This window comes from Eretmochelys imbricata, chromosome 19, assembly GCF_965152235.1.
Source record: "Eretmochelys imbricata isolate rEreImb1 chromosome 19, rEreImb1.hap1, whole genome shotgun sequence".
In the NCBI taxonomy this organism is placed as follows: Eukaryota; Metazoa; Chordata; order Testudines; family Cheloniidae; genus Eretmochelys; species Eretmochelys imbricata.
Genome location: NC_135590.1, coordinates 3,296,482 through 3,324,159, shown reverse-complemented (window position 1 = coordinate 3,324,159; position 27,678 = coordinate 3,296,482). Strand labels below are relative to the sequence as shown.

General features: G+C 50.6%; 1 protein-coding gene across 1 annotated transcript in view; it reads left to right on the top strand.

The window, feature by feature from the left end:
• Positions 1-27,205, top strand: part of LOC144277128 (protein argonaute-1) — a 46,660-nt gene extending 19,455 nt beyond the window's left edge. The window contains exons 4-19 of the mRNA XM_077837717.1: positions 387-568; positions 1,572-1,708; positions 2,746-2,880; positions 3,350-3,437; positions 5,412-5,559; positions 6,382-6,501; positions 7,714-7,836; positions 8,849-8,982; positions 10,545-10,729; positions 11,717-11,876; positions 13,517-13,607; positions 17,765-17,959; positions 19,243-19,377; positions 20,612-20,713; positions 22,283-22,482; positions 23,125-27,205. Of these exons, the coding sequence (XP_077693843.1) occupies positions 387-568; positions 1,572-1,708; positions 2,746-2,880; positions 3,350-3,437; positions 5,412-5,559; positions 6,382-6,501; positions 7,714-7,836; positions 8,849-8,982; positions 10,545-10,729; positions 11,717-11,876; positions 13,517-13,607; positions 17,765-17,959; positions 19,243-19,377; positions 20,612-20,713; positions 22,283-22,482; positions 23,125-23,233 (2,244 nt within the window). The 3' untranslated portion in view covers positions 23,234-27,205. The remainder of the gene's footprint in view (positions 1-386; positions 569-1,571; positions 1,709-2,745; positions 2,881-3,349; positions 3,438-5,411; positions 5,560-6,381; positions 6,502-7,713; positions 7,837-8,848; positions 8,983-10,544; positions 10,730-11,716; positions 11,877-13,516; positions 13,608-17,764; positions 17,960-19,242; positions 19,378-20,611; positions 20,714-22,282; positions 22,483-23,124) is intronic.
• The last annotated feature ends 473 nt before the right edge of the window (positions 27,206-27,678 follow it).

The window sequence follows — 27,678 nt, the reverse complement described above, 5'->3', positions numbered from 1 at the left end:
ACTAGTGGCTAGAGGTACCAGCCACGTCAGGGTCCTGCTGTATCAGGCTGTGTACAGGAGGTGATCCCTGCCCTGTAGAGCTTATAGTCTAAACAGATTACCCGCAAAGGCTGGGAGGGGAAATTGGAGGCCAAGAGCAACTGCCCAAGGTCATGCATCCGGTCAGTGCTAGAGCTGGAATGTGGACCCAGGACTTGGGGTCTCTGCTGTGTCTGCTGGACCATGCTGCTTTTCTTAGCTATGATTTTTTTCAAGGTAGAAAGTCCCATGCCCTGAAGGGGAAGAGGTGTGGGTGGAAAGAGGTGATGCAGCTGAAAGGGGAAGATGTTGCTGCAGTCTGGCTAGCAGTGTTCTAATGACGTCTCTCTCTTCCCCTCCTGCCTCAGGTTGACTTTGAGGTAACGATCCCAGGGGAAGGCAAAGACAGGATATTTAAGGTCTCCATCAAGTGGATGGCGATTGTGAGCTGGCGGATGCTCCACGAGGCCCTGGTGAGCGGGCAGATCCCCGTCCCACTGGAATCTGTCCAGGCACTAGATGTTGCCATGAGACATCTGGCCTCAATGAGGTAATCTGCTCCCCTGGGCGCTTGGGATGGGGTGATGTGTCCGGGGCAGGAGCAGCAGAGTCCGGAGGAAAGCTGGCGTAATCGAGCATTCATCGGAGTGGAACTGCGTGTGCTGGAGAGACATTGGGAGTGTTGCCAAGAGGAGCTGAGATCTCCCAGGGCAGGTCACGGGTAACAGTTACACATCTGCTGCCTAGCAAAACGAGCGAATGGCGCGTGTGTGTGGTAGCGATTAATGCAATTCCCTGGGCACCGGTGCACCTCGGTCTCTCCTGTTCTCTGCCCGGGCACAGCCTAGTCTCCTGTGGGCTGGGATCCTTCAGTCTCACTGTGGTGGTTGGGGTTCGCATGTGGGTTGGTGGCCTGTGCCGTCACTCTGCCTTCAGTGCTGCAAGGACAGCCCTTGCACGCGAGGGATTGAGGAGTCTGGTGGGTACGTTTCGAAGAGAACTGTCTACTGCTTTGCATCCTTGTGCTTTCCCCCTGCTGAGTGATGGGGGCAGATGCTAAGGGTCAGCATCGCAGTGCTCATTCTCTAGGCACGGCACATCCATTAGCTAGCCCTCGCCGTAGCCCCGTGAGGAGGCAGAGATGTTTGGGGAGGCTGGAATTTCCAAACTTGAATGTCCAAAGCCTAGCTTTTCTCAGCGGTCTGCATTTAGCCACCTAACTTCAGGCTTGACTTGTCTTCTGAGGGGCTGAGCACCCCCAATCTTGGTGGCTTAAGTAGATCGTAATCAATTTGGGGCAGGGACCATTTTTTTGTTCTCTTGGTACAGTGCCTAGCGCAGTGGGGTCCTGGCCCATAACTGGGACTCCGAGGTACTCCCACGATACAAGTAATGGGACTTCAGTTTGGTGCACCCACATGGATGTAGGTGGCTAAGTTAGAGTTTTTAAGCCATTCCCGTGGGCGTGCAGGCTGACTTGCAGTCCCTGTTTCTGCACAGTCAGTTGCTGACATTGCTTTGAATAACATGAGCCTTGTTTCCCTGGTTTGCAGGTACACCCCTGTGGGCCGTTCCTTTTTCTCCCCTCCTGAAGGTTACTACCACCCTCTAGGAGGAGGCAGGGAGGTTTGGTTTGGGTTCCACCAGTCGGTCAGGCCTGCCATGTGGAAGATGATGCTCAACATTGACGGTAAGTCACCTTCAGTGCTGGCAGACTCCAGCTTCACCTGCTAACGTACACCCCCCCCCCCCCCCATGTGTCCCACTCAGGCACGTCAGCACTGCTCGCCTGCCAAAGTGGGATTGATTTTTAGGGCGCATCTATGCGGGGAGCGGCAATGAGTCTCAGAGCCTGGGTCTACAGGCTCCTGGGGCTTGCGCTATGGCGCTGAAATCAGCCACGCAGACGTTGTGGCTCGGGCTCTGAAGCCGGGGTGCCGGGTGGGGTTCAGAGCCTGAGCTCCAAGCCGAGCTGCAACGTCCGCATGAAACCCAGGTCTGCAGGCTCTGAGACTCTGACGGAGACGTGTATCCCAAGGCACTAGTTACAGGGGTGTCATAATATCTGCTGATTACAGTGGGAAGGACTGTGCGGTGAGGGTGGGCATTTCAGAAGGGCTCAGTGCGGGCCTAACTGAACCCGTTGAGTTGGTGGGCGCTTCCCAGGAGACTTCAATAGGGGCACAGCTAGGTGAGGGCCAGGAGGATGCTAAATGCAGCTTCCTGTCTGACGCTTCGCTTCGTACTGCAGCCAGTGCCGAGGATCTGCACTAGAAGAGGCCAAATCTTTTGACTGTCCCTTTGGGACAAGGGATGGGTTTGTGGGTGTTCAGACTCTGCCTAGCACAGTGGGGCCCCACTCCTGACTGGCGCTGCCCTTCTCATTAGAAGTGATGTGTCTCCACAACTCCGTGTTTTGTCCAGTGGATGCAGGGCTGGGTAGGGTGGCGCAAGGAGGTGGAGGGTCTGGGCCTACTCTCAGGTAGGTCACTAGGAGATTTGTTAGGCTGTCAAATTGTCTCCCCGGGGCATCTCTGGAAGCCCATTTGCTTGGGATGATAGACACTAGACTGACCACAGCAGCATGGGGGAAACGTGTGCTAGGTTGTGATGACTCAGTGTTGACTTAGGGCAGGGCCCAAGATGTCGCCTGCTGTCAGGGAGTGCCTAGTACTCTTGAAAGAGAGAGGGAAAGATCTCCACGTCTCGCACTCCCCTTCCCTGCAGTGTCGGCGACCGCCTTCTACAAAGCCCAGCCTGTGATTGAGTTCATGTGCGAAGTGCTGGATATCCGGAACATCGACGAGCAGCCAAAGCCCCTGACGGACTCGCAGAGGGTGCGCTTCACCAAGGAGATCAAAGGTAAAGAGATGGGGCACTCTGGCGGCAAGGGCGTGTGCGGTGTCTCATGTCCTGTGCGTGGATGGGAGGGTGTTGAGATCCCAGGGTACAGAGCAACTTTCTGCCTACTATAGCCTTATGGTGAAGACTCTGACCTGGAACATGGGAGACCTGGGTTCTAATCCCAGCTCTGCCTCAATCGCCTTGCAAACTTGGGGAAGTCACTTTAACCCTTCCCCTGCCATCTGTAAAACAGGGAGGATTGATGAGGGTTTTGCAGATGCACTCTTTAACCCTTAGCACCCTGGCATCTTCCTCATTGGCAGACAAACACGTACTTCAGAGGGCATGTTTGTAGATAGGCCAAGTCTCCAAAGGGTTAACGATTTAATTAAAGCACATGTGGAGTAGACAGGAAGCTGGTCAGTGAAATGCTTGGTGGAGTTCCTGACATTGATCAGAGATTTGCTGTCTCTCTCTCTTGCATTAGGTTTGAAAGTAGAGGTGACCCACTGTGGGCAGATGAAGAGGAAATACCGAGTGTGTAATGTTACCAGGCGACCAGCCAGTCACCAGACGTAAGGCGGGGGGGGAAATGCCCTTGGAAAAATCTGAGCCATTTTCTTAGTTATTTAGCAGCTGCTGGTAGCATTAGTGAGATACAAAAGGCAAACTCTATAGCATGTGACGGTAAAGGGAGCTCTGGTGTTCAGTTCTCTGCAGATGTGCTGCACAGAGGGACTTACATGGCTGCATGTAGTGTGCTATAAATGACAGGAGCAGGATGCAGAGGAGGAGTGGGAGCTGAGAGGAGGTTCTTATGATGTTAGGAGGCATGCAGCAGACTGCATGAGTTAACTCGCTGTCAACCTGCCCAGTTTGCATCTCTTTGAATTCGGCTTTGTACTTGGTCAAAAATAGACACTGGAGAACAGAAGGTTTAATCAGGAGGTAAATTAATCCCTTAAATTATTTGTGTGTGCCCATAAGCATGCGAGGGAGTTGCACACAAGTAGAGACAGTTCCTTCCTCAAAGAGCCTTTCTAGGACTCCCCAGTAACCTGTAAAATGCACCAGGAGACACTTGCAGAAGTCCAGGATTGCTACAGATCCTCGGATGTGGGAGCTGTGGATTGGGAGTTGGCAGTGAATGAGCTGTGGCTAGTCCAGGTCTCTGTGTGTGATGTGTTAAATGGGAATTGTACCAGCCTTTTGGTTGCCACTTTCTCCAGGGTGTCCCCTGCACTGTAGCTAGAGCTGCTCAAAATATTTTTGTTTAAACATTTTGTGATGAAAATATAAACTGATTTATTTGGGTAGATCTTTGTGGTTTTCGAAAACTGAAATCTGTTCACCGGAATGATGTTTGAAAACCAAAACTTAAAAAACATTGGAAACATTGGTGGGAAAAACACTTATTTCACGATTGCCTCTGAAAAATAATTAGCAGTTTTGGGCCAGCCCTTGTTATAGTTCTGATGCCATGGGGCTGTTTCTGAAACTTGTTGGGCTCACCAGTAAATTGGAAACATCAAAGGTAAATATGTGGGAAGAACAGATCCAAGTGCAGGCAGTGGCTCCTTGGAGGGATTGGAGTTTGTTCCCCAGCAGATCTCTCCTGTGCCTCCCTTTTAGCTCAGGGAATCCCTTTCTGGACACTTGCCTCCTGGGCCAAGCATTGCTGCATGCGTTCCTTCTGCACCCGCTGTAGAGTGCAATTCAGAGTGCTTTACTTCCCCAGCACTGAGTGCTCCCATCTGCCTCCCCCTGTTCCTTTAGTATCCTTAATTCCAAAACCCCTTCCAGGGACTTTCATTTGAAATTTTGACCAAGGAAGTCTTGGGCACAGTCAGTAGTGAAATAATGTGATGTCTCCTCAGGGGCATTTGTAGCTTGTTTGGCTTTCTAATTATGACCCCATTAAGAATGTCGGGGTGTCTCCAGGTTCTCCAGAAGCTCTTTATGGAGTTGGGAAACGACTGGTGCAGGTGGAGTTTGTGTGTCCCGGATTCCTGCCATTGGTTAGGCAGCATCATTTAATTCTGTGCAGCTTAGCAGCACGAGTTAATTCTCCGCTGGTTCTGAAGTGTCACACCTCCCCATACCCCTTTAGCACTTCAAGAGCCACTGTCCTGTTGCAAGAAGGGATAAATTTGGTGACTTTCCTCTTGAGCCCAGCTGTGCTGCTGCAGAGGGCAACTGAGCGAATATAAATCCCTGTAGCCATCAATTTGTGTACCCAGCAATATTATGTGCAGTGTGTTCTGTAAGAAACTGGTTTCCCTGATTAGCTTGTGAAATCAGTGCTTGATCTGTGGACCTCAGAGCAACCCAAGGGTCAGGATATTCCTGTGCAGACTTGCTGTGCAGCCATCTCTTTGCTTTCTCTCTCCCTCATTTGTAATTGGGGTATGTGTGCCCTGCATGCGCAGGTGCTTTGGACGCTGCTCTGTTCCCTCACACCAAGCAGAAGAGTATGTGCTCTGGTTTGGGAAGTGTGTAGGATTTCTTGTTTAAGTTGATGCATCCTGAGCATCCCCCTCATCTGCCAGGTTCCCCCTGCAGCTGGAGAGTGGCCAGACAGTGGAGTGTACAGTGGCTCAGTACTTCAAGCAGAAATACAACCTGCAGCTGAAATACCCCCACCTGCCGTGTCTGCAGGTCGGCCAGGAACAGAAGCACACATATCTGCCCTTGGAGGTGAGTTCGAAGTCACTTCTAAACGGGGCTGCCAAGGCCTAAAGTTTTCTCCCAGCCTCCTTGCTCCTTGGCCTCTGCTGAGGCTGCCCACAGGGAGACCAGTTCCATGTGACTGTTGTTTGGGAGGGGTGGGGAGACTGCAATGTGCTCGTCAATCTGCCGTCCTTCCCCCTTAGTCCAACCTGGGCTGGACTTGAACTGGTAACCTGGAAGTGAAGGTACCAACCCCTTGGTGCACTGGCTGGCTTGCAGAGATGCACGGTGAGCAGGGAGTGAATGTTTTGCACCTCAAAGAAGCAAAAGAACCTGGCCCATGTCCTAGAGTGTGTGGCCAGAGAAGACCACCAGATCTAGTCTGACCTCCTGTGTGTCACCAGCACCCGCATGCCAAGCCTAACCACCAACATTAGACCAGAGCATTACAGCCCTCTGGACAGTAAACCGCTGTGCGCCGCAGGGAGAGAGCAGGAGGGGCTGAAGCTAAGGGGAGCCCCCCGACTGGGTCTAAAGGGAGCTGCTTTCAGGAAGCAAGGACTGCAGAGTACCTCAGCAGAGCAGTGTTACTGAGATAGCTCCTCCCTGCAAAGTCTCCTGGTGCAGGAACTCTGAGCACCCCTGCTGGCTGTAGGGATTGAACCCGTGGCTCTGTTCCATATAGGGCTGTGACAGGCTCATCAACTTCTGTCTGTGGCCCAGATACCACTAGAGGGGGCCAGAGCACCACATAGAACGGGTAGGTTACAGGTGCTCAAGGCAGCTAACCATGTGGGTCTTCTAACATGCTTCTGGCTGCTGCCTCCCACTCTCTGCCCTACCCTGTAGGTATGTAACATTGTGGCAGGCCAGCGGTGCATCAAGAAGTTAACAGACAATCAGACGTCAACCATGATAAAAGCAACGGCGAGATCTGCCCCGGATAGACAAGAGGAAATCAGTCGACTGGTATGTGGCACTTGTCCCTGTCCTCTGGGAGGAGGTTTTGGGGGGGGGGGGGGGGGGAAGAGGAGCATCCTCCCCAAGAACCATGCGGGACTCTGAGCCGCATGGCAGCTGACTGTCACATGGTATATGTCACACTTACTACAGAACTGCTGTAGTAAGTCATGCTTCACTCGCTTGTATGGCGCATGCAATCGGCCATTCTGCTGTTACTGGGGAGTGCTATGAGCCATTCAGGAGAGCGTAATGAGGATAATGATCTGATTAGTCTAATGCCATACGGTACTAGAAGTCCCCTTTCATAAGCCTATGTATTTATATACAAATAAAAGCTCTCACAAATAAAGTCAGCTCCCTCTGTGGCCATGCAAACTTGACGTGCACAGTGCAGGAACCTTGCTATTGGTGGAATCCCAACCCAAAGAGCTAGAGCGAAAACTAGAATCAAAGACTAGAGAAATAAACCTGACCCCTGAGAACCCATGGGGCAGGGATCATTAACGGGATCCAGTAGGACCTTCTACCACTAGGAAAACTTCTCGCCAGCCCTTCAGGGGACATGCTACTCATGGCACTCATCCGGCTGCCCTAATGCTCTGCAGCTGCCTGGGGAAGCTCTTGGGGAAAATCAGGGAGCACTAGGAGACTGGAGACTCCTCTTTGCCCAGATGGCTGGTGGTGAGGGGTTGGTAGTTAGTACGTTACTCTAACATAGGTTTCTGGGCTCCAGAAGCCAGAGATGTTTGATTTTTCTACTGGTATACTTAATACGGGTTTCTTGACACTCTGAATCTCTGCTGTGAAGCTTTAATTCTTAGGAATAAACTCTGGTCTCAGCTGCACTGGTGTAAACCCAGAGTTAGCTCCACTGGGGGGGGGCAGTTTTGAGAGCAGAGTTTGGCCCTTAATTTTAAAATCCCTGCCATGTCGATGTCAACAGAGAATTAGAATGGTGCCTGTTACCTTCAGCCTGTCCCAGATCCGGATGGAAGTCGTCACCTTCCTGCACCTCACAGTGCAGGCATCTCTGACTAGCAGCATCTGCTTTGCCCATTCTACTCTTAATGGGTCAGTTTGGTCATTGCCCAAGGCTGCAAACCAGCTCTGAGCTACTGCTCGGGTTTCATGCCACCACTGCTTTGCCCATACATTGGCCAAGGAGACCACACCATTTACTGAGCAGCATAAGGAACTGAAGTGGTATCTTTCCCCCAGATGAAGAATGCCAGTTACAACCTGGATCCGTACATACAGGAGTTTGGGATAAAGGTGAAGGACGACATGACAGAAGTGACGGGGAGGGTCCTTCCAGCACCAATCCTGCAGTATGGAGGCCGGGTAAGCCGGAGTGTGTTGTCGCTCAGACACCTGTCTGTTTTCATACCGAAGGCGACGTCATTACGTTGCAATCTGGGGCTTGGGAAGTTCAACAGCCTGCAGTTCTCTGTCCAAAACAGAACAGACTCAAATGTTCAGTTTGTGCCTGAAGGCTGGGATTTCCACAGGAGCCTTGGGGAGTTAAGTAATAAATTCCTTTGATAGTCCCAGCCTATATCATCTAAAGAGAGGGCCCCTATTTAAGGGAGGACAGAGAATTTCTTGCAACGGGGACTTTTAAGAGGTGCAGATTGGGTCTGCAGTTTTCTTTTCTATTAACTTCTTTTGGAATAGAGTATTTCCCTAACTGGGCATTAATGCTGCTTTAATCAGGGCTGGGTAGAGCCCAGTGGCATGGAGGGGCATGTGGGGCTGGGTGGCCCAGCGGGTGGATTCTTTGGCCTTTCACCTCTGCAGATCTTGGTTCAAATCTGACATTTATTTTTGTGCCCAGTGGGTCTCCCAAACCCATTTCATGTGGGCCACTGGAGCCAATACTGAGACCACCAAAGCCGTATCACATGGGGCCACTCAGCAGTCAAAGGGGACAGCTCTGGATCATGACCAGCCCAGGTTGGGTTAGAACCAGTCATCTGAAGAGGGAAGATTCTGTGTAGCAATACCAAGCCTCTGAGCAGCACGTTTAAACCCCACAGCCTGTGAAGGAGCGGGGGGGGGGGGGGGGCGGTGTCTGAGGGATTTCTGCAGTTAGATTGTTGTCCTGCATCCAAGGAATGTAGTGGGGTGGGAGTGGAGAAACGATCGTTGCAACATGATTGCATGGATCATTTTATCCAGGTATGTTCCTGGCCCTCGCAGCTGTGGGATCTGGGAGCACCTTCCATTACGCTCCAGATGACCTTGCTCTCTTCCCCAGTTTGATCTCCCATGTAAAAAGGGGCTTTTAGCAAGGAAATTGCCAGGCAGGTTGGACTCTGTGGGGGTGACCTCTGTCTGATTGCTTGCCTTGCAGAACCGAGCGATCGCCACTCCCAACCAGGGTGTGTGGGACATGCGGGGGAAGCAGTTCTACAACGGGATCGAGATCAAAGTCTGGGCTATCGCCTGCTTTGCCCCCCAGAAGCAGTGTCGAGAGGAGGTGCTGAAGTAAGGAATTGGGCAGCCTGCAGTGGGGGCTGGGGGAAGAGCAGGGGCTGAGATGAGTCTGGCATCTGAGTGCCCCATACTGAAACATCTGCTTGGCTTTTTTAAACGGCAGCTTTGTGTAAAGAGCTGGAAGCTCTTTTAAGTGTAATGTTGTTCTCCACTGACACCCCCTCAGAGGCCCGGAAATGTATGACGTTTTTGTCACCCTCTGTCTGGCAAACATGAGTTTATTTCCCCCGTTTCAGATTTACGCTGGAATTTAATATAGAGTCTTGGTTTCCTTTATTAGATCTGCACCCTCCCACATCTCAGACTCTGATTCTGGTTCCCAGGAGCTCCCTCTGCTGTCTCCACCCACGCATAAACACTAAACATGGTTTGTCTGCTCTGTGCCCTACAGAGTAAGAGGCTAAGGTGGCTGCTTCTGGCTTTCTCTTCAAATGGGAGAAGCAAACTTAAATTTAAAAGGCAGAGAACTTTCCTTACTCTTAAGGGCGTTCAACCCTTTGGTGGTGGTGGTTGGAGGAGCATGTGTCTCATGCATGGCTACGCTGGCAATGGTACCCTACCTCTGGTGTATTACCGAGCAGTCAGATGGCTTGAACAGCCTATCCATTGACTGACAGCCACTTAACTCTTGTCCTTGGGAAAGTCTTTTATAGATGAACCTGGGTTTTGTCCTCTGTTAAACAACGGAGAGGAGCTGAGGTGTGGGAGAGGCTGCTTGGTGTCTGGCAATGTTACCCCTGACTTTGGATCTTAAACTCTCAGCAAACCCACAGATGAATCAAATCCTCTTCTGGGTAGTGTTGCTCCCATCCCCCCTGCGTATTTGCCTCTGGCCTCACTTGCACGTAAACTCCTTGCACTGTTTAGTCATAGATGAGACACGGCTACTGGGTGGGACAATTGGGGTATTTCTAAATAGGTTTATTGGGGACACTTGGCTACTTGAGTTGCAGCTAGTCGAAGGGAAGTTCTGTCTTTTGTGACCTCTCTAAAGAGCAGGTCGAGAGTAGCCATCCTGAGCTTCCAGTCCAGGCTTTTGGGTGTGTCTGCTTCAAACGGAAGATGCCTAAAGCCACTGGATGAGCTGATCACATGCAGAACGCTAACTTCTCCCGAGTTTGGCAACACATGAACGAGTCACATCAGTGCTCCCAAAACTATGGAAACCCACCAGCCTGCAAGGCAAATCTGCTCACCCTCACTTTCCTGTCATATGAATAAAAGTTGCTTGTAACTTCACCCGTCAAAATAAATTCCTCACAGCATGGGCAAGATCTTTGCCAGGCTGGATCTGCTCAGCTGTTACACGTGTCAGTCATTCTGTGCTTGGTCACAAGGCACGTTGATTGAGGGCTGGGGAGTGACTCCCTTTCTCCATTCCTCTTGGGATCAGTCAGGCTGCAGTGTCACAGTATCCCGCTAAGTAGTGGGAATGGAATGGGCGCCTTTCCCGTTCCATGCTGCACACGCCAGCTGCTGGCGGCTCTGTGCTCCGTGTTTAGGAGAAACCGCACGTGCATAGGGACTGACTTCTCCTTTCCCTCTTGGCACAGGAACTTCACAGACCAGCTGCGCAAGATTTCGAAGGATGCAGGGATGCCGATCCAAGGCCAGCCATGTTTCTGCAAATATGCACAGGGTGCGGACAGCGTGGAGCCAATGTTCCGACACCTTAAAAATACCTACTCCGGGCTCCAGCTCATCATCGTCATCTTGCCAGGGAAAACACCTGTGTATGGTACATCCATGTGGGGAGGGCTGTCATAGAAATTCTTTAGTCTCTTGTGTCAGCTGCTCCGCCCAGAAACCATCTGCTCCCGATTTGAGAACTGATCTTGCAAGCTGCTGATTCCCATCTCGTGCTCTGGAGCCAGGATGAGGGGAGATCCATGCCAATGTTGGTTAGAAATGTTTCATGCTAAAAAGAGAAGGATTCCGATGAAAGCAGCTTCTTGTGGGATTGGGACATCCCCTCAGCAGCATTTGTATCCCAGCCGTGACTGCGTGTTAGCCATTGGGATGACTGACTTAGGAGCATGTGGATTCTCCCTCATTTGACGTCTTTACATCCCAAATTAATGTCTTTCTAAAAGAGGTGCAGTAGCTCCACTAGAAGTTATGGGCTCAATGCAGAAATCACTGGGTGGGGATCTCTGGCCTCTGCCATGCAGGAGGTCAGACCGGTGGTTCTTAATGGGCCCTTCTGGCCTTAGACTCTATGAATAAGCATGGGATTCAGGAGTGCAGCAACAGCTGACCTGCAGATGGAGATGAAATGCAAAAGGGAGCAATAGAAATGGTGAAAAGCGTCTAGGATTGTTAAGAGCCGCCTGGGAACACGGGTAAAGAGAGCTGCTCCTAGAACAGCCTTTAATCTGTGTCCCGTCTTCCCACTCAGTGATCTGCCTCTGCATGCAAAGCCTGCCACGTAGAGCCTGTGGCCGTAAGGCTTGAAAGGTCTGTGAGTGTTGGTGCTGTACAGGCATTAAATCTCTCAGTTTAACGCTGTGGTGGGGAAGAATTATCCCTGCTCTGCAGATGGGCGCCCTGAGGTGCAGTGAAGTGACTTGCCCGAGGTCTCTCTGTTTGAGCTGGGAGTAGATCCCAGGAGTCCTGACTCGGGGCCCCAGCTCTTCCTATAAATGCACGTACTTTAGGTGCCTTCTTTCCGAGCTGCGGTGTACGCGGCGGCTGCTGTATTAACACTCTGCCTCTCTGCTGGCAGCGGAGGTGAAGCGTGTCGGAGACACGCTCCTGGGGATGGCCACGCAGTGCGTTCAGGTCAAGAACGTGGTGAAAACCTCCCCGCAAACCCTGTCCAACCTCTGCCTCAAAATCAACGTCAAGCTGGGTGGGATCAACAACATCCTCGTGCCTCACCAGCGGTATGTACAAGTCCCCTGCCCGCCTTGGGCCCCAGCGACAGTGGGATGGGCTTGCCCCCCATGCCTTCCACATCTTCCCCTCCCCTTTATCCCTGTGGGCTCTTTCCCTCTTAGGCCTTTCTGCCCTGGTGAAGAGGTCAGGAGGGGAGCTGCTGCTGGAGAGTAATGCAGGGCTTTCCTCCCTCGTGTTTCCCAGCACGCCGCTTCTGCTCTGCTCCTGTGGGGCTGGGATCAAGGGACCAAACCAGGGTCCCCAGCAGAGCCTGCTGTGCCAGCCTCTCTCTGTCTGGCCTTACCAGTAGGAGAGCTTGGCAAGTGGCTGTTAAAATCCCCTGTCTGTCTCTGGGATGCGGGGGGGGAGAGGGACGGGAATGAAATATAGCCCAGGTGCTGCCTTGTATATGAACCTGGAAACTGAGTCAACTGCAGAAATGGCCATGGACACGCCCCCTCCCCCATTGCTAGAGTCACTAGGCAAGTGACCAGCACTGATTGAAACATGTCAAAAAGGCACTGGAACAGATCAGGCCGCAAAAAAAACCTTTCCCACCCCAGAACGAACTCCTCCCTTCCTATCCCCCAGGGAAAAATAGAAGTCTTGCAAAGTATCCTGAAGGTCACTGAATCTAGGCTCCAAATTGAGGCAAGGAAATGAATTGCAAAGCAAAAAGCCCCTCCCTGAGAATGCTCTGCCACCAGTCCTCCCCTGCGAGACACCTGAGCTACGTGCTGCTGCATATGCCACTAGCTAGGCTGTGGCCACCAGTGTAATCTCCTAAGAGTCAAAAGGAGAGAACTTTGAAGCCATGTTCTATGTGAATAAAGAATTCTCACTCTGCAATAGAGGCAGCTTGTGCAGCTGGTGAAGAAAGTTAGTACAGGGTCTGTTCATAGAATCATAGACTATCAGGGTTGGAAGGGACTTCAGGAGGTCATCTAGTCCAACCCCCTGCTCAAAGCAGGACCAATCCCCAATTTTTGCCCCAGATCCCTAAATGGCCCCCTCAAGGATTGAACTCACAACCCTGGGTTTAGCAGGCCAATGCTCAAACCACTGAGCTATCCCTCCCCTTCTGTTCTGAAAAGGAATCCCTATTCCTGGCAGGTCCTGAGTCTGTATTTTTCTCTGTCACTAAGATAAATGACTCAGACTAAGGCCCCAGTTACGCAAAGACTTAAGCAGATATGTGACTTCATACATGTGAAACACTTGCTTAACTTTACCCAGTGTGTCAAGCTTACCACATGCCTGAGTGTTTACAAGATTGGGGCCTAAATGTTTGGTTTGGGCATGTCACGGTATTTCTTGTTAGTTTGCCCTTGCTCACCCCGGGATCTGGTGCAAAGATGCATCTAAACCCAAACAGCTTAGAAATGTGGCTGATTTGTGACACTTTGGGGGGGCGGGTGCCCCAAGCCAGGGTAGAGAGAGGTTGCAACGCCATGAGCAAAGATCAGTGCAAATCACAGGAAAAGGCAGTGGCTGAGACCTTTTCAGACTAATTCAGAGAGGGGTTTCCTCACCGCAGTCTGCCCTCTCCCTATAGCTCAGTGGCTGCGAATGTGAGTAACCCCAGCGCAGTCGGTGACTCTGACTGGAATAGCGGCAAACCTTTCCCCTGTCTCCTCTCTCCAATCAGCTCGGCGGTCTTTCAGCAGCCAGTGATCTTCCTGGGTGCAGATGTCACTCACCCACCAGCGGGGGATGGGAAGAAGCCTTCCATAACGGCTGTAAGTTGCCTTTCTGGTTGGGAGCGCATCCCCGCTCTGGTGCCCTGGGGGAGGGTTGGCGTCCGCACGAAGCCGAGGCTGTGCACTTCGGCTGGACCCTTCGTGCCGTCCAGCCAGAGCAGGCTTGCCCAGAATCCTTGAGGCATGTAGACAGAGGCCAGGCTTGTCTCTGCTCCCTGCGAATGTCACTGCTTGGATGGTGGCGGTGCTGAAATGGGCTGAGTCCGGGGGGGGATCTGTGTGGAATTTCTGAGCAAGTGACTGGCCGTGCCCGGCCCCATGGGGATAAACCCCAGGGTTGGTACCCTGGCCGTGGGATTCTCTGGGTGGCTGCTATGCAGCACATGGGGCTGCTCGGGGGTCTCGCTGCCCTGCTAGATCTCGGCCCCTCTTCAGGGGCTCGAACGAGGAGTGCTGGGTGTGTGGCAGCATCTCTGGATTGAGGTAATAGTAGCAACCGAAAACATTACGGTTTGGTTCAGTGGCATTCAGCCCTCTCCCTGCCCGCCCACTGCCGCCACTGTCAACATTGTTCTAGCATTCCGGCCCCCGGGCCTCTGGCTCTTGCTGACTGCTCTCCAGGGGAATCCCAGGTGCCAGCTTGGCTCCTGACTGAGCTCCCAGCCTGAGGGAGAGGTGAATGAGCTCTGGCAGCCACCAGCAGCTGGGGCCCGTGTGCCGAGCGCCGGCCAGTGCTTGTGCTGGTGGAGTGAGCAGTGCTGAACCGACAGCCCCAGGGAAGATGCTTCACCCACGTGCCGATACGGAGCAAGGCTGCTTCTAGGTGTTAGCGGGGAGCACAGTCCCACCATCCCTGGCCAGTGCTTGGCCGCCTGCCAACGAGGGGGGTGGGCGAGCGTTGCTCGGGGTGGTTTTGGGACTCAGACCCTGGCCCCAGACCTCCCCGGTCTTTTCACAGGCAGCCAGCTGGTTAACGGTTTGGGCTTGGTACCACCCTGAGCTGAGTGTGAACTAAAGGTCAGTGCATCCTCCTGACCCTGTGACACATGAGTCTGGTCTCTGCTGTTCCCTGCGGGGCTGGGATGGAAGAATCGATCCGATCTATCAGAGACCTGCTAGCTTGCTGCACTAGCTCTCTGGAGATGTCCAAAGGTGGCTTTTCATCCAGGGTAACTGGAGTCCATCCGTGTTCAGAGCTAGTCGCCCTATCCCACTTTCCTATGCAGAATGTCGGCGGGGCAGAGAAGCTCCGTGTATCAGCTCTTCAAGGTGGGGGGCTTGTCCTGCTGACCTAGTTGTCCATGAAGTACCCAGTGCATTAACTGTACTAACAAAGGGAAGAGCCGCCCTTCCCCAGAATCACCAGCCCCACTTCATTTCACCCCTGGGCTTGCCTTGCAGATCTGCCGCTCGAGTACGAGCAGGGCTTATCTGGCTGGAGAAGTGAATTTCGGTCGCAGCAAGCTAGGAAGATATTGCCTGTGGAAGAGGAGCAGAACCCTCTTTTCTACCACCTGCTGAGGAGTCAGCGGTGTTTAATAAAGCGCCAGGGGCGTGGCTTGACCTTGAGCAAGACCTGAAGGAAGGCACCCTCCCTGCCATGCTAGTCACCCCTGGTAGGCCGAGGCAACCAGGGCTGGCCTGGTACGAAGGGAAGATGAAATAATCTGACAGTGCAGCTTGCCCCTTTCTCAGGATTGTAACATAATGCCCACCCAGTGTTTGTTCCAGCCGAGGAAGCTGTGGGGTTCGAGCAGCGCTGTTTGTAACTGAGCATGTCAGGGTGTTCGTCATAAACCCTTTGCCCTCCAGGATTCAGAGCTCAGGTTTTCCTTGGCATGTGAAATCATCTTTGGGAGCCTTCCCTCTTCTTAATTAGGAGGAGGCGGGGCAACAAGTGCTTTTGGCCGTTTCTTTGCACTTGTAGGCAGGACCTGGAAGAGTAGAAAAGAAATAGAAGAAATCACTGTGGATGTTGGGCAGACCAGTCAGTCCAGTTGTTTCTAATGGTCTTATCTTATCCATTGACTTAGCTGGAAAACACATCCTGCCTACGAACCCCTTTCCCATCAAATAATTCCCTACTCCTGCGCTTGCCGTTCCCTCCCAACCTGGGGGACAGCGGGGGATATGTGCCCTGAATTGGATTCAGTCTGTTTCAGCAGGATGTGGTGGGTTGGAGGCATGAATCCCAAAACACGCTCTAGTGTAGCAATGAACATCTATCTCCAGTAGTGGCCTCTTGACACTGGCTACTTTAGGGTCTGTCTGAGCCGGAGGCTGGAAGTGTAATTTCCAGGGCAGGTAGACATACCCACGCTAGCTGTGATGGGGCTAAGGTGGAAGTGCCGGGATGGGGCTAACCACCCTGAGTAGGATCCCATCTGCAAGCCTCGGTACATACTCGGGCGGTTCTTCATGCCTCCACAGCCCTGCGTCTTTTAGTCCACTAGGTTGATCAGAGATAGTGTGGGTGCGTCTTCTCCAGCTGGACATTGCATCTCCAGCTCCAGCTGATTGATGCTGCTGATCCCTACCCAAGTGGTGCAGCCTCAGAGCCTTTGGAAAGAGGGTCAGTAGCTCTTTGGGTGAGAAGTCTTGACGTGGAAGCTGCTCCCTCACGATAGGGGGAGGGAATCGTTCCAGCATAAATGGCAAGGCAGCCTCCCCGCTGTCCCTTTCCGGACAGCTTTGTTCTCTAGTTACAAACTCATCTCCAGTGACTCACACCGTCTTCAGGGCTGCGTTAGTGTCGAGTGTGGCTGCTCTTGGCCTTCCTGCCCCTGACATTTTCAAGGTCTCCTTTTCAGAGCATGTTCTTGCTGAATCCCCTGCCACTCCCGCAGGAACCCCAGGCCAGGACTGCTGCCTAGCAACTGGGGAAAGTGAAGGGTGACTCAGACCCACGTCACTTCCTTAGGAACCAGAAGAGCAGCAAGCAGTGGAGGCAGATTTTGCTGGCTCTCTGAGATGCTCTGTAGTTCTGAGCTCGAGTGGGTGCATTCAAGGACCGTTCACCGAGGGTTAGCAGAGTCCAAGGGGACTTTGCAGCCTGCAGATGCCTTTTAAAAATGTTTATCCAGCTAAGAGTTGGTTATTGGGCAGAAGTGCTTCCTTTGGTCATTCCTGGACAGCTCAGAATGCTGCCAGGATGCTCTGATACCATGGTGATGGGCATGGGATAAGGACTTAACTAGAGTCGAGCTCTCAGATGTTCATTAAACAGGAATTTCAATGTAGCCTGACGCAGCAGCATTTCAATAGAGAGCCTGGTTCTGTCTTTCTGGAAATCATTGTCCCCTGGCCCGATAATACAATATGTAGCATTGTGCAGCTTCCCTCAGTGGGTTTCAAAGCACTTTACAAAAGTGGGTAAGTGTCCTTACCTACATTCAGAGGGGGCGGTTTTGTTCCAGCACTTAAAGGCATGGAAATGGGCAACTCTGCCCGACTCAACACATGTCCCCTTTATGCTTGGCCCAGTAAGGGAGGGTGAGGAAGGCTGCCCAGGGAAGAGATGATGGTTACTGCAGGAAGTTCCCGAGTTCCTCAGACTAGCCATCTGCAGGGCTTGATGGTTCTGCAGAGGGTTTTTTTTGTTGCATTGATTTAAACTGGGAATAAGAGGGTGACTATAGTAAATTCACTTGTGGAGGGCCATGTGGAACACAGTCCATGCTGTTCCGCTCCCTTATTTCTATTAATGCAACAAGCAAACAGAGCTGTCAGGTGCGCATGCCTAGCAAGGATCTGTGAACTTCTTTTCCTGGGAATGGCATGTTCTCCTTGCTATATGGCTTTGGCAGCAGAGCCTGGGATGGAAGCTCAGGAACCTTTGTCTCCCAGTCCCATGTTCAGTCCAGCCAGCCTTGATGTCTCTCTGAAGAATGCTTTGCAGCCTTGGCTCCATGGTGGGAAGGAGGGGAGGCAGCAGTGATCTGAGATCCCAGTACTGACGTGGACCAGCATCGGGGAATCACAGTTGTTGGTTGTTGGAAGTGGTTCCTTTTGGATATAGGTTCTCTGTATACTCCTCCTTCCATCCTTGAGCTCCAGGAGTAGGGGATGGTGCTCTGACCAAGGGGACTTGGTCATGGGCGTCCCTATTAAGGCAGCATGACAAGCCAGGCATGTCCTTCCCCCTCTCCCTTTTCATTGTAATGGCTCGGCGTGGCCCGTCTGCTTTGTCACTGCAGGTTGTGGGCAGCATGGATGCCCACCCAAGCCGTTACTGTGCCACGGTACGGGTCCAGCGCCCTCGGCAGGAGATCATTGAGGACCTGTCCTACATGGTGAGGGAGCTGCTCATCCAGTTCTACAAGTCCACCCGCTTCAAACCCACCAGGATCATCTTCTACCGGGATGGGGTTCCAGAGGGGCAACTCCCACAGGTAAGGAACCTGTCAGTGGAGCTGGTTGCCGCTTGCACTGCAGTTACACTGGGGCGTCTTGCATACGCTTCCCTGTTGATTTGCTGGCACTCACTCAGAGGAGGAGCTCCAGACTTGCCTCATTCAGATTTCACAGCCCAGGGTTAGTTGTTTGTTACGTGCGTGATATTCTTTTTGTCTGTGTGGAAGGGCAGAGCTAATGCTCTGGCTAGAGCTAGCCATGGCTCTGGGCAAGCTCTGCATGGGCACCTCTGCCAGCTCTTCTCATTCGTAACTGGAGTAGCCTCTGATGCTTGGCGTGCTGGACATCTGTCAGTCTCCGCTCAGACGCAGAGCGGCGGGATGGTTTTGTAGAGCAGAACAGACAGGCTGGGATGAAGTCATTGTATTGGCTTTGGCCTGTCGACTGAGGCTGGATTTGAACTTGGGTCTGTAGAAGTGAAGAGCTCAAGTGCATGGCTGCTGTTACCTACTCTGCATAGAGAAGTGCCCAGGGACTGATGGTGCCTCTTTGTTTTTCGGTGTCCACAGTGCACACTCCTCAGTGAGGAGTCACAGCTGCCAGAAGGGCAGGGAGCAGTGCCTCTCTCACCTCTCCCCATCCCCAAATAATTTTCTAAAGCAGCACTTCTCCCCCTTTTTGATACCAGGATCCGGCTTGCTGTCTCCCTAACCTGTGTCAGGGAGATCTCAGGGACTGGTGCCGGCCCACAGACCGGCCGTTGAGAAACACTGGTCTAAAGGCAACAGATGTCACTGGGTGCACTGGGGATCTGAGGGAGCCTCTGAAACGGTGTTTGTGGGCAGAGCTGCTGAAGAGGGACCCAGGGAGCTCTGGTTTCCCTACTGTGGTTGCTGAATTACACCGGAAAGAAGTCTAGAGAACGAGTTTGAAAAATGAGACCTGCAGTTGTCTAGTTGCCAACAGTCCTAGTTATATGTTTGCTGACAAGAGTAGGGGAAATAATCACAGTATATGAGCTGGGACTTTTTAATATCTGTCCTTGTGAATGAGATACATATGCACTGAGCTCCTTACTTCAGTGCCGTTGGCTGTAAGGCAGCACAGTTCCAAACTCCCTCTCCCTGCTTGGGTTGGAGAAGGCTAGTGCCAGGGAAGCTAGGCCAATAATATACAGTAAAGGAGCTGCCCCTTGGCAAACTAGCTGCTGCCTTGCCGGCACTGCCATGTAAAGGTACGGTGGTCCCTGTGTTGGCTCTGTCCAAAGAGTGGAGGGGAAGAGCTGTGTGTTGTCACTCATTCGATACACGGTCTCCTCTAGATTCTTCACTATGAGCTGCTGGCAATCCGAGACGCCTGCATCAAACTGGAGAAGGATTATCAGCCCGGCATCACGTACATAGTTGTCCAGAAACGGCACCACACCCGCCTCTTCTGTGCGGATAAGAACGAAAGGGTGAGGATGTCGAGGCTGGGCATGGGAGGTAGTCTTGGGGGTGGGGATGATTGATTAGTCACCAGCCCTGTTGAAAAGAACCTGCATGGAAAGCGTAGCGTTAACCAACGGAGCAGTCCTGACAGGAGAACGTGCAACCCTCACCCTGGCTGCAGTAGCAAAGTCTCTTGTGCTGGCTTAAGAGGCCAGGCACAGGTCACTTGCATGACGTGCTCCTAGGAGGTGAGTCTCTAGGGATGATGTTTAAAGAGCAAGTGTCAGATTGAAAATATTTTTCAGCATTTCCTCACCTGAGGGGTTAAAATCGCCCAGAGGGTTAAGAGAGAGGGACTGTGGAAACGTGTTTGATCCCTGCTGTTCTCAACATACAAGCAGCAAGATGCAAAAAGCTGGACTTCAGTTTCTCTTCCTAGCTCTCATCCCCGGCGCTGGCTGCGGTGATGGGGTTCTGAACAGCCGGGGGGGCGTGGGGGGGAGGACATAGGGAAGAGGTTAACTTAAAAAAAATCAGGTAACCCTCCTATTGCTAGTAGGGTTCCTAAGTGAAACCCACATTTGGAGCCAAACCGAAGTTGGCAGCGGGCCCATCGAAGGGAAGATATGGGAAAGGGAGGCTTTTGTTGACCTTGGCATAAGAAGGTGTGTGGGTGCATGACAGAGACGCCTGGGTATGGGGTGATTGAAGCTCTCTGCAGAGCCCCTAGAATTTTTGGCCACTGGAAGTCCATTTCTGCAGTAGGAGTGTGCAGACATTGGGGCACTTCTTTCCCCATCTGCTTCCACCTCGTCACCTCTTGCACTGTCCTCCAGTGTCGTGTGTGCAGAGAGCACTAGCAAGCCTGCCACCCTCACTGCTCCCTGTGCAGAGGGCCTGATTTTCTCCCATTTCCCACCAGGGGTGGGGACGCAGGAAGCACCTGTCGGGGCACTGCAGAGACCTGTTCTGTAACTGGGAAAGGGGAGTGTGCCAAGGGCCCCTACAGGGCGGAGCTGCTATGGAAGAAACCTGCTGTTGTGGATTCATGGAGAGCAATGGTCCCTGGCTCTTGCTGAGATGAGTGGTCATGCTGGGAACCTGCCAGGCATGAAGCTATTTAACTTTGCACAGAGGGCTCGGGGGGGTATACATCTCGGACAGAGCTGGCATGGGTGGGGTGTATGGGACAGACCCGGAGCTGTGCCGCTTCAGGTAACCAGAGAATATAATTCTTGGGTCTCTGTTCAATCTCTGCAGATTGGCAAGAGCGGGAACATCCCGGCTGGAACAACTGTGGATACGAACATCACCCACCCGTTCGAGTTTGACTTCTACCTGTGCAGTCATGCAGGCATTCAGGTACTGCGTCCCAAGCCTGAGCGAGGCAACACCATCCAGGGCTTCCTTCTTCTGAGCCTGAGAGATTGTTTGCTGACTCTGCCCAGCATCCTTAGCTGATCGGCTACAGTCTCCCTGCCTTGTCCAGTCCTCCTCATTAAAGATTCCAACCTCCCTTTCCCCGGCATATGGCCGTTAACGCTAGGGCCTGGCCAGATTCCTGTGGGAAGAAATCTGTTGAAATCCCCCTCACCCCCTGTGGCTTCAACTGGTGCAGTGGTGGGGGTGAGGTGGTTCTGTTCTCTCCCCAGTTGCTGAGCAGGGTTGCTGTGGGATATTTCTGTAGAGGGGAGGAGGTCCTTACCCATCTCAGGGGAGACTTGCTTAATAGTTCTGTCCATAGAAGCTACCTGTCCTGGGCAGCAAAGGGTGCTCCATTCTTAATTGCTTAGCTTTGTCCTTGGCCTTTGGGGTTTCAGTTTATCCAAGGGGGCAGAATACTGTGTAGCAGCTGGTTTGCAGTAACCTGCAGTTTCTAGTTCTCTCCTTCCTAGGATGTCCTGGGAAACAGGCAGCCCAAAGTGCCAGCCCTGCAGAAAACTCCTCAGCTAGGGTTCTGTGCTTCCCAGGCTCACCTGAGTTCTCTGGCTCTGAATTCCCGCTGATGCTCCTAATTGTCAGGAGGGACCTGGAAACCCATCCTTGCATGGAGCCTGGGCAGGCAAAGTGCCATTCTAGCAGCCGCTGAAGCAGAGTGAGTCTGCTCTGCAGCTGTTTGTAGGGGGCCATGAATATTCTGATGCTGCATTGGCAGCTGAGCGTGCTGCAGGCTGCAGTAACTTCGCCGGTGCTTCCACGAGGGAGGCTTTTTGGCTTCCTTTCTCTCGCTCCAAGGACAGGAGGCTCTTGGCTATTGAGGAGCTGGGAGGAGCCACTGGTCAAACACACTAGCATACAGCTTACGTTGCAAAGGGTCTGGAGGTTATTCCAGCCTGGGCACTATGGCAATGACTTGCCACCAATGCACTGGCTCTGTGTGGTGGGGAAGGACTGGCCAGCTGCAGTTAGTCCTTTGCATTTAGCTTCATTCACACAACCATCACCAAGCACTTCACTGCCTCTCAAGACTGCTGACTCTCCAGCCCGTGAGTAGGGAAGCAAATATTACAGATGGGGCTGAACTTAAGCCACAAAGGGTTAACTGCCTTGGTCCAGACACTGGAAGTCTCAGGGACAGAACACAGGAGCCCCGACTCCCCGTGGCTTGATCTAACTCCTAGTCTATATTGCTTTCTCTTCTTTAGCAAGATTATACACAGAAGCTCTGCCAGGTCTGTAAAGAGAGAGCTGATACTGGGGCATCTGCTTCCCCAGCTGTTTTGTCAGCTCTGCAGCTTGTTCCCATGCAAAAAGCATCTTTCAGTGCAGCCTTTGGATCTGTCTCTCCTGCTCAGACTTTTGGCCAGGGTCCCAGTTAGATCAGGTGGGTGGGAGTGCACGTGTATGTCCTTTCAGCCGCCCACTTCTGGCTCTGATCACGAGACACACTCAGATGGCATCTCCAACTCCTCCCCCTCTCCTCCTTCCCAGGGTACGAGCAGACCTTCCCATTACTACGTCCTCTGGGACGACAACCGGTTTACAGCAGACGAGCTGCAGATCCTCACGTACCAGCTCTGCCACACCTACGTGCGCTGTACCCGCTCAGTCTCCATCCCAGCACCAGCATATTATGCCAGATTGGTGGCATTCAGGGCACGGTACCACCTAGTGGACAAAGAGCACGACAGGTGAGTGGTGCCGCTGCACAGAGGCGCTCACGGGCTGCATGGCACCACCTTCGCTGTCTGCCAGGTGTCCTCTCGAGCAGCGCTCCCCCACTATCTGATGTGGGGGACCGGCAGTTTTTTCCCCCAACGTGCGCGAAGACCGGCAGCCGATGGCTCGCGGACCAGCACCGGTCCGTGGACCACCACTTTGAGCTGCACTGCTCTAGAGGACCCCTCCAGGGTAGGAAGTGTGGGGAGGGGCAGGAAAAGAGTGTGGCGGTAATAGGTTCATGCCCGTGCTAGGACAGGCAGCCAGCTGGTCTTTGGGTCTTAGCACATGTAGACTGGGGCTGTACTGTTTTTGCTCTGCAGCAGACCTAGGGAGCAGTTCTGGGCTGTGCACAGAGCTCTCAGCCCCAGGACGGGGTGCTAAAATGGCTTTAAGTCTTCCTTTGTGTCATCCTGATCCTGGGCTGCTCGGAGGGTTGGAGTGGCTGCCAGCTGAATCTAGACAGCCCTGGGGGCCTGTCAGAGTTACCTCAGCCTTCCTGCTCTGCCCTGGGGGCTTCTGTGCTGCATGAGGTGGGCTCGCCCGTTGACAGGTTCTCGACGCTCCCACAGTGCACACGCTAAATGATCCAATTGTGTGTTTTGCACTTTCAGCGGAGAGGGCAGCCATATATCTGGACAGAGCAATGGCAGAGACCCGCAGGCGCTGGCAAAGGCTGTGCAAGTTCATCAGGACACTTTACGTACCATGTACTTTGCTTGAAAGCCTAACTTTTCTTACCTCACTCAAGAAAGCTTTCAGATTTGTAGGAGCCATACAAAAAAGGAAGCATTGAGACACCTTGTTTGTTCCAATGAGAATCACTGCAGGGCAGGCAGCGTCGCTTGAGGCAGGAGACCAACACCATGTGCAGGAGAGACACCAGACACCTTCATAGTATGGGAAGAGACTGATTATTTTTCTGGTTTTGCAAATCTCCACCTGACCAAACCAATGAAGGTGTTTAAAGAAGGGATAAAACGGAAACAGAAACAGGTTTTCATTTTAAAATGCAATACACTATAGACTTCTGACTGCAAAACAAAGGAATTGGTCCTCCATTGCCAAACAGATGCTGGTTGGTATTTTGGGGGTGGGGTGGGGGGATTTTTAGAGCCTTAAACAGAAGACTAGATTTATAAACTAATATTTTAGGATACAAGATGCTTTAATGGGTGAAGGAAAAAAACTAGTTTATAGAAAAATTCTAACACTAACATTTCCCCCCCATGTAACGTAAGGCACCCTAGCACTTAGCTCAGAACTGATGAAATCTGTCTTCCTTATGTTAAAAGCTAGTTAGCTGCTGCCATTTGAAGCAACAGTCACAGACTTTTCCTTGGGTGAGTGCCTTACTACGATGCTGCAAAATTTCAACGTTTTTATCTTGTAAGGAAAAAACTAGGAATCTTGTCTTGGTGGTGGTCCATCTTTCCATCTGAAGGAGTTGATTTTATATTCATAAAGTTACAGGTGGTGTTAGATCACAACCTCACAATGGTTAAACTCCATTGAAAGACGTGCACTTTCATATAGGACAAGTTTAATAGCTGCTGACCCATTTTTGTTTCCAGCACACTATTTTGTTATTTAAAACTGCATTTCTGACAAATGGGGGCATTCATCCCATGAGGACAGAAATCTCCAGATTAGTTTTTTTTTCTGAATTTCTACAATGATGGACACATCAGGATTTTTTTTACTAAGCATTATTTTTATATGATACGAAGTCTGTTGCCAAAATTCACAAGTCATTAACATTGTCAGTTTACATCCCTGCACTTCCTGAGACTGTATGTTCATGCCAGAAATTTATAGTATTTCCTGTCCAATGAGTGCATTACTAACTGCATCCATGCAGCGTTGGGGTATTCTTTTGTAATGTTCTTGTGTATCTCCCATGTGTCGTGTATATCCATCACATCTTTATAGGCTGTTTGTTTTCTAAATTACTACCTGCCCGACTCCAGCATGTTCAAACTGTCGTGGTAGTTTCCGCTGCTAGGTATTACTGCTCTTTGTACCACAGACGTTATTGGTTTCATGCACGGGGATTTTAAAATCTGAAATGCTGCCAGATTGTTCATCATTCTGAAGAATGAAATGCGTTTTACTGTCACTGGGAATTTCCTACTGATTTGTGCTCATAAAAGGAAAAAGCATGGGGTTCCCCTCCCTCCCGCTCCCCCCAACAGTAACACGCTGATGGTATTTTAAACTCCTTTTGTTCTGTGGAATGACCCTTCTGCACGGAAAACTGCGGTAGCTACTCACTAGTTATAATAAATGGGCAGGTTATCCCAGTTTAATATTTAAGCACGCACCACAGATTTTCTTCAGGAGAAGGAATGCTTTGTCCATCCAGTTCCTGGACTGACAAGGGGAGCAGCTCTTATGATTTTACTGCCAAAGCAAACCAGTTTTAAAAGCCTAGCAACCCCTGTGCTCCACCAATACCCATTGCTATAAGCACATTTTATTTCATACCTTCTGATATTTAAACTTGCCTTGCTAGTAGTTCATAAAATCAATTTAGATCACGTTCACCATCACACTCTATTCTAATACAATAAATTATTTGTACTCTTCCCCCCTTCACACATTGGGCACCATGTTTGTTATGAGTTAAAAGATCAGTATGCTATGCAAACTAACTGTTGAGCCCACCAGTGCCACATTGTGTGAAGAACCTAAATCTAGAACAGTTGTACTTTTCAAGACTAGAGTGTTTGGATCATAGTCTCCTTTCCACCTTGTATCAAACTCTGCTTCTGGTTGTTTGCACAGGGCAGAGGCAGGAGGCTGGGTGGTGGTCGTGGTTGGTCGGATACCCAACTCTCAAGTGGGGGTTAGAGAGTAGGGAATACATAAACACTAAGTGAGAAGCCTACATTCCTTTATAGAAGTGCCTGCATAGTGACACGAAGTCAGCACCCCTCGACTCCATTCCCAGAACTCCGCTTGGTATTCATTGAAAGGATGATCCCAGAGGGGAGAAACCCACCCAATCTTGTAGTATAGAAAGCTCCTAATTAAGGATAAAAATTGGGTTTCAGTTTAGGTCACACATTGTTGTGTGTCTTTCCACATGTTCTCCACATCTGTGCTTAGGTTGAGGTTCTCTTTGAAACTCAGTTCATTCACCAGCATTACAAGTGAACGTACCTTGCTGCTGTTGTAAGGTCAAAGGTTTTATTTTTTGTTACTGTTTTAGTTGGGTCTGGAATGCTGAAATGTCTTTTAGTAGCTGTGGCCTAGCACGTGCCATTTTAACCATTTGAAGTGAGTGTGTGGGGGCATTTACAGAAACAGCCTGTTGCTCTGTAAACATTTTTTAACTAAGACTTGAAATGTAACATGGACCTTAAGATTTGCACTCATTTGTAAGGTGGCTGTTCATAGAGAACTGTGAAAGAAGACACACTGATGTAGGACCTGGTTTTAACAACTTATAACTACACAAAAGCTTCATAGCTCGTGAAGTGCTCCACTGAAAACTTTGCAGATCATGTTCTGCCCTTATCTCACCCCATGCACGTTGGATTTTAAACCAATAAAAAATGAAATAAATTTTGTAGTTGCTTTGCCCTCTGAACCATGTTTCCATTTCCAAGACATTTCAATGGGTTAGATTTACCCGCATGTTATGTATATTGGATTATGCACTGTACCTTTAACATGGCTTCAGTATTCTGTATTTCTACCCTTTTCGCGTCTGAAGTATAAAGAAGTAACTGCATGTCAGGGTGCTGTGTGTTTTACTGCCCAGGGCAGATAGGTGTTAACCCATATACATATCACGATTTATAGTTAGGTACAAATCCCATGTAAGCAACTCAGACAGCTCCTGTGACTTTCTGAATATGCACACGTCCCTTGTACAACTGGAAACATTGCCAAGTGCTTGCAGTTCTGTGGGAGATGGAATAACTTCAATTTAACTGTCAGTTGCTTAATGAGCTTGTTTACATTATGCTTATATCTGAACAACTAGGGGTGTCCGAGGGCAGAACATACCTCAAAAGAACTTGGAGGAGGACAGAGAGGGTGTTCTGATATTTGCAAGTCTGAGATGCTCTGATACTTAGTATTGAAAAGCTTGAACCTTTATAAGCTCAAGTGTTCAACACTGCAAAAATGAAGTTTTCTTTTTAGAAAATTAGTGCAAATAGAAGAATGGGTTGATTCTTTTGGGGAGGGGAATCGAGACAGCAGAACAGCAATAAAAAAGTGAAATACATATCTTGCGCTTGTGATTTGCACTTCAAAATATTTGTGAAAGAAAACTGTTGGGGACTCCAGTGCTTTTGTGTTCAGTTTCTAACCCCTTTTGTACCTCCTTATTCAAGCAATTGTTGAACTGTACATAGATGTTCACGAGACACTCTGTTTGCTTTGTTTTTTTCTTTTCCTTGTGTTTGTGTGTTTGCTTTCGATTGAACTTCGTGTGGTCCGTTTGTTGAATAGACATGAGCAGCTGATGTACAGTACTTATTAAAAAAAACAAGCAGCAGCACAACTTACTTTGTAAAGAAAATAATGGCTTCTATTTTAAAGGTTGAATATCAATTTTTGTATGAGGGGAATTAAGATTGGTAAAGAGTAATGATATCCTTGGATTAGGCCAAAAGAAAATACATAACCAGCTCTTTATTTAAAAAAAAAAAAAGAATTAAAGAGTTCCAGAACACCGTATTTATATTTTGCTTTATTGCTTCTGTGGATTTTTTGCCTTGGTTCTGATTTATGCTTGCAATTTTAACTTTGCGGTCCCCAGTGTCTGATTCTGTAACTGCTGGCAGGAGACCTAATAAATAAAAGCAATGTTATGTTGGGGTGACACTTCTGAGTCAGATGCAGGGAGAACCCCCTGGGGAAAACCACATATACAAAGTGATAGAAGCATAATCGAGAAGGGCTCAGGTACAAACAAAAACACTCAGCTGTACGTGGATTGCATCAAATACTGCAGGGGTAACAAGTCTCCTTCGTTTCCAGCCTGTTTTAATTTCATGAGAGGAAAACAGTGCAAATAGTTCTCTTAAAATTTCCTGGAACGTGGTAACTAATCCAAGTTTATTAATAAAGAAGTGTCCTCTCTCTGGGGCAATGCTGACTCCAGTTGGACTTAAACTCCTAGGTTATTAGACATCAAACAGCAGTATACA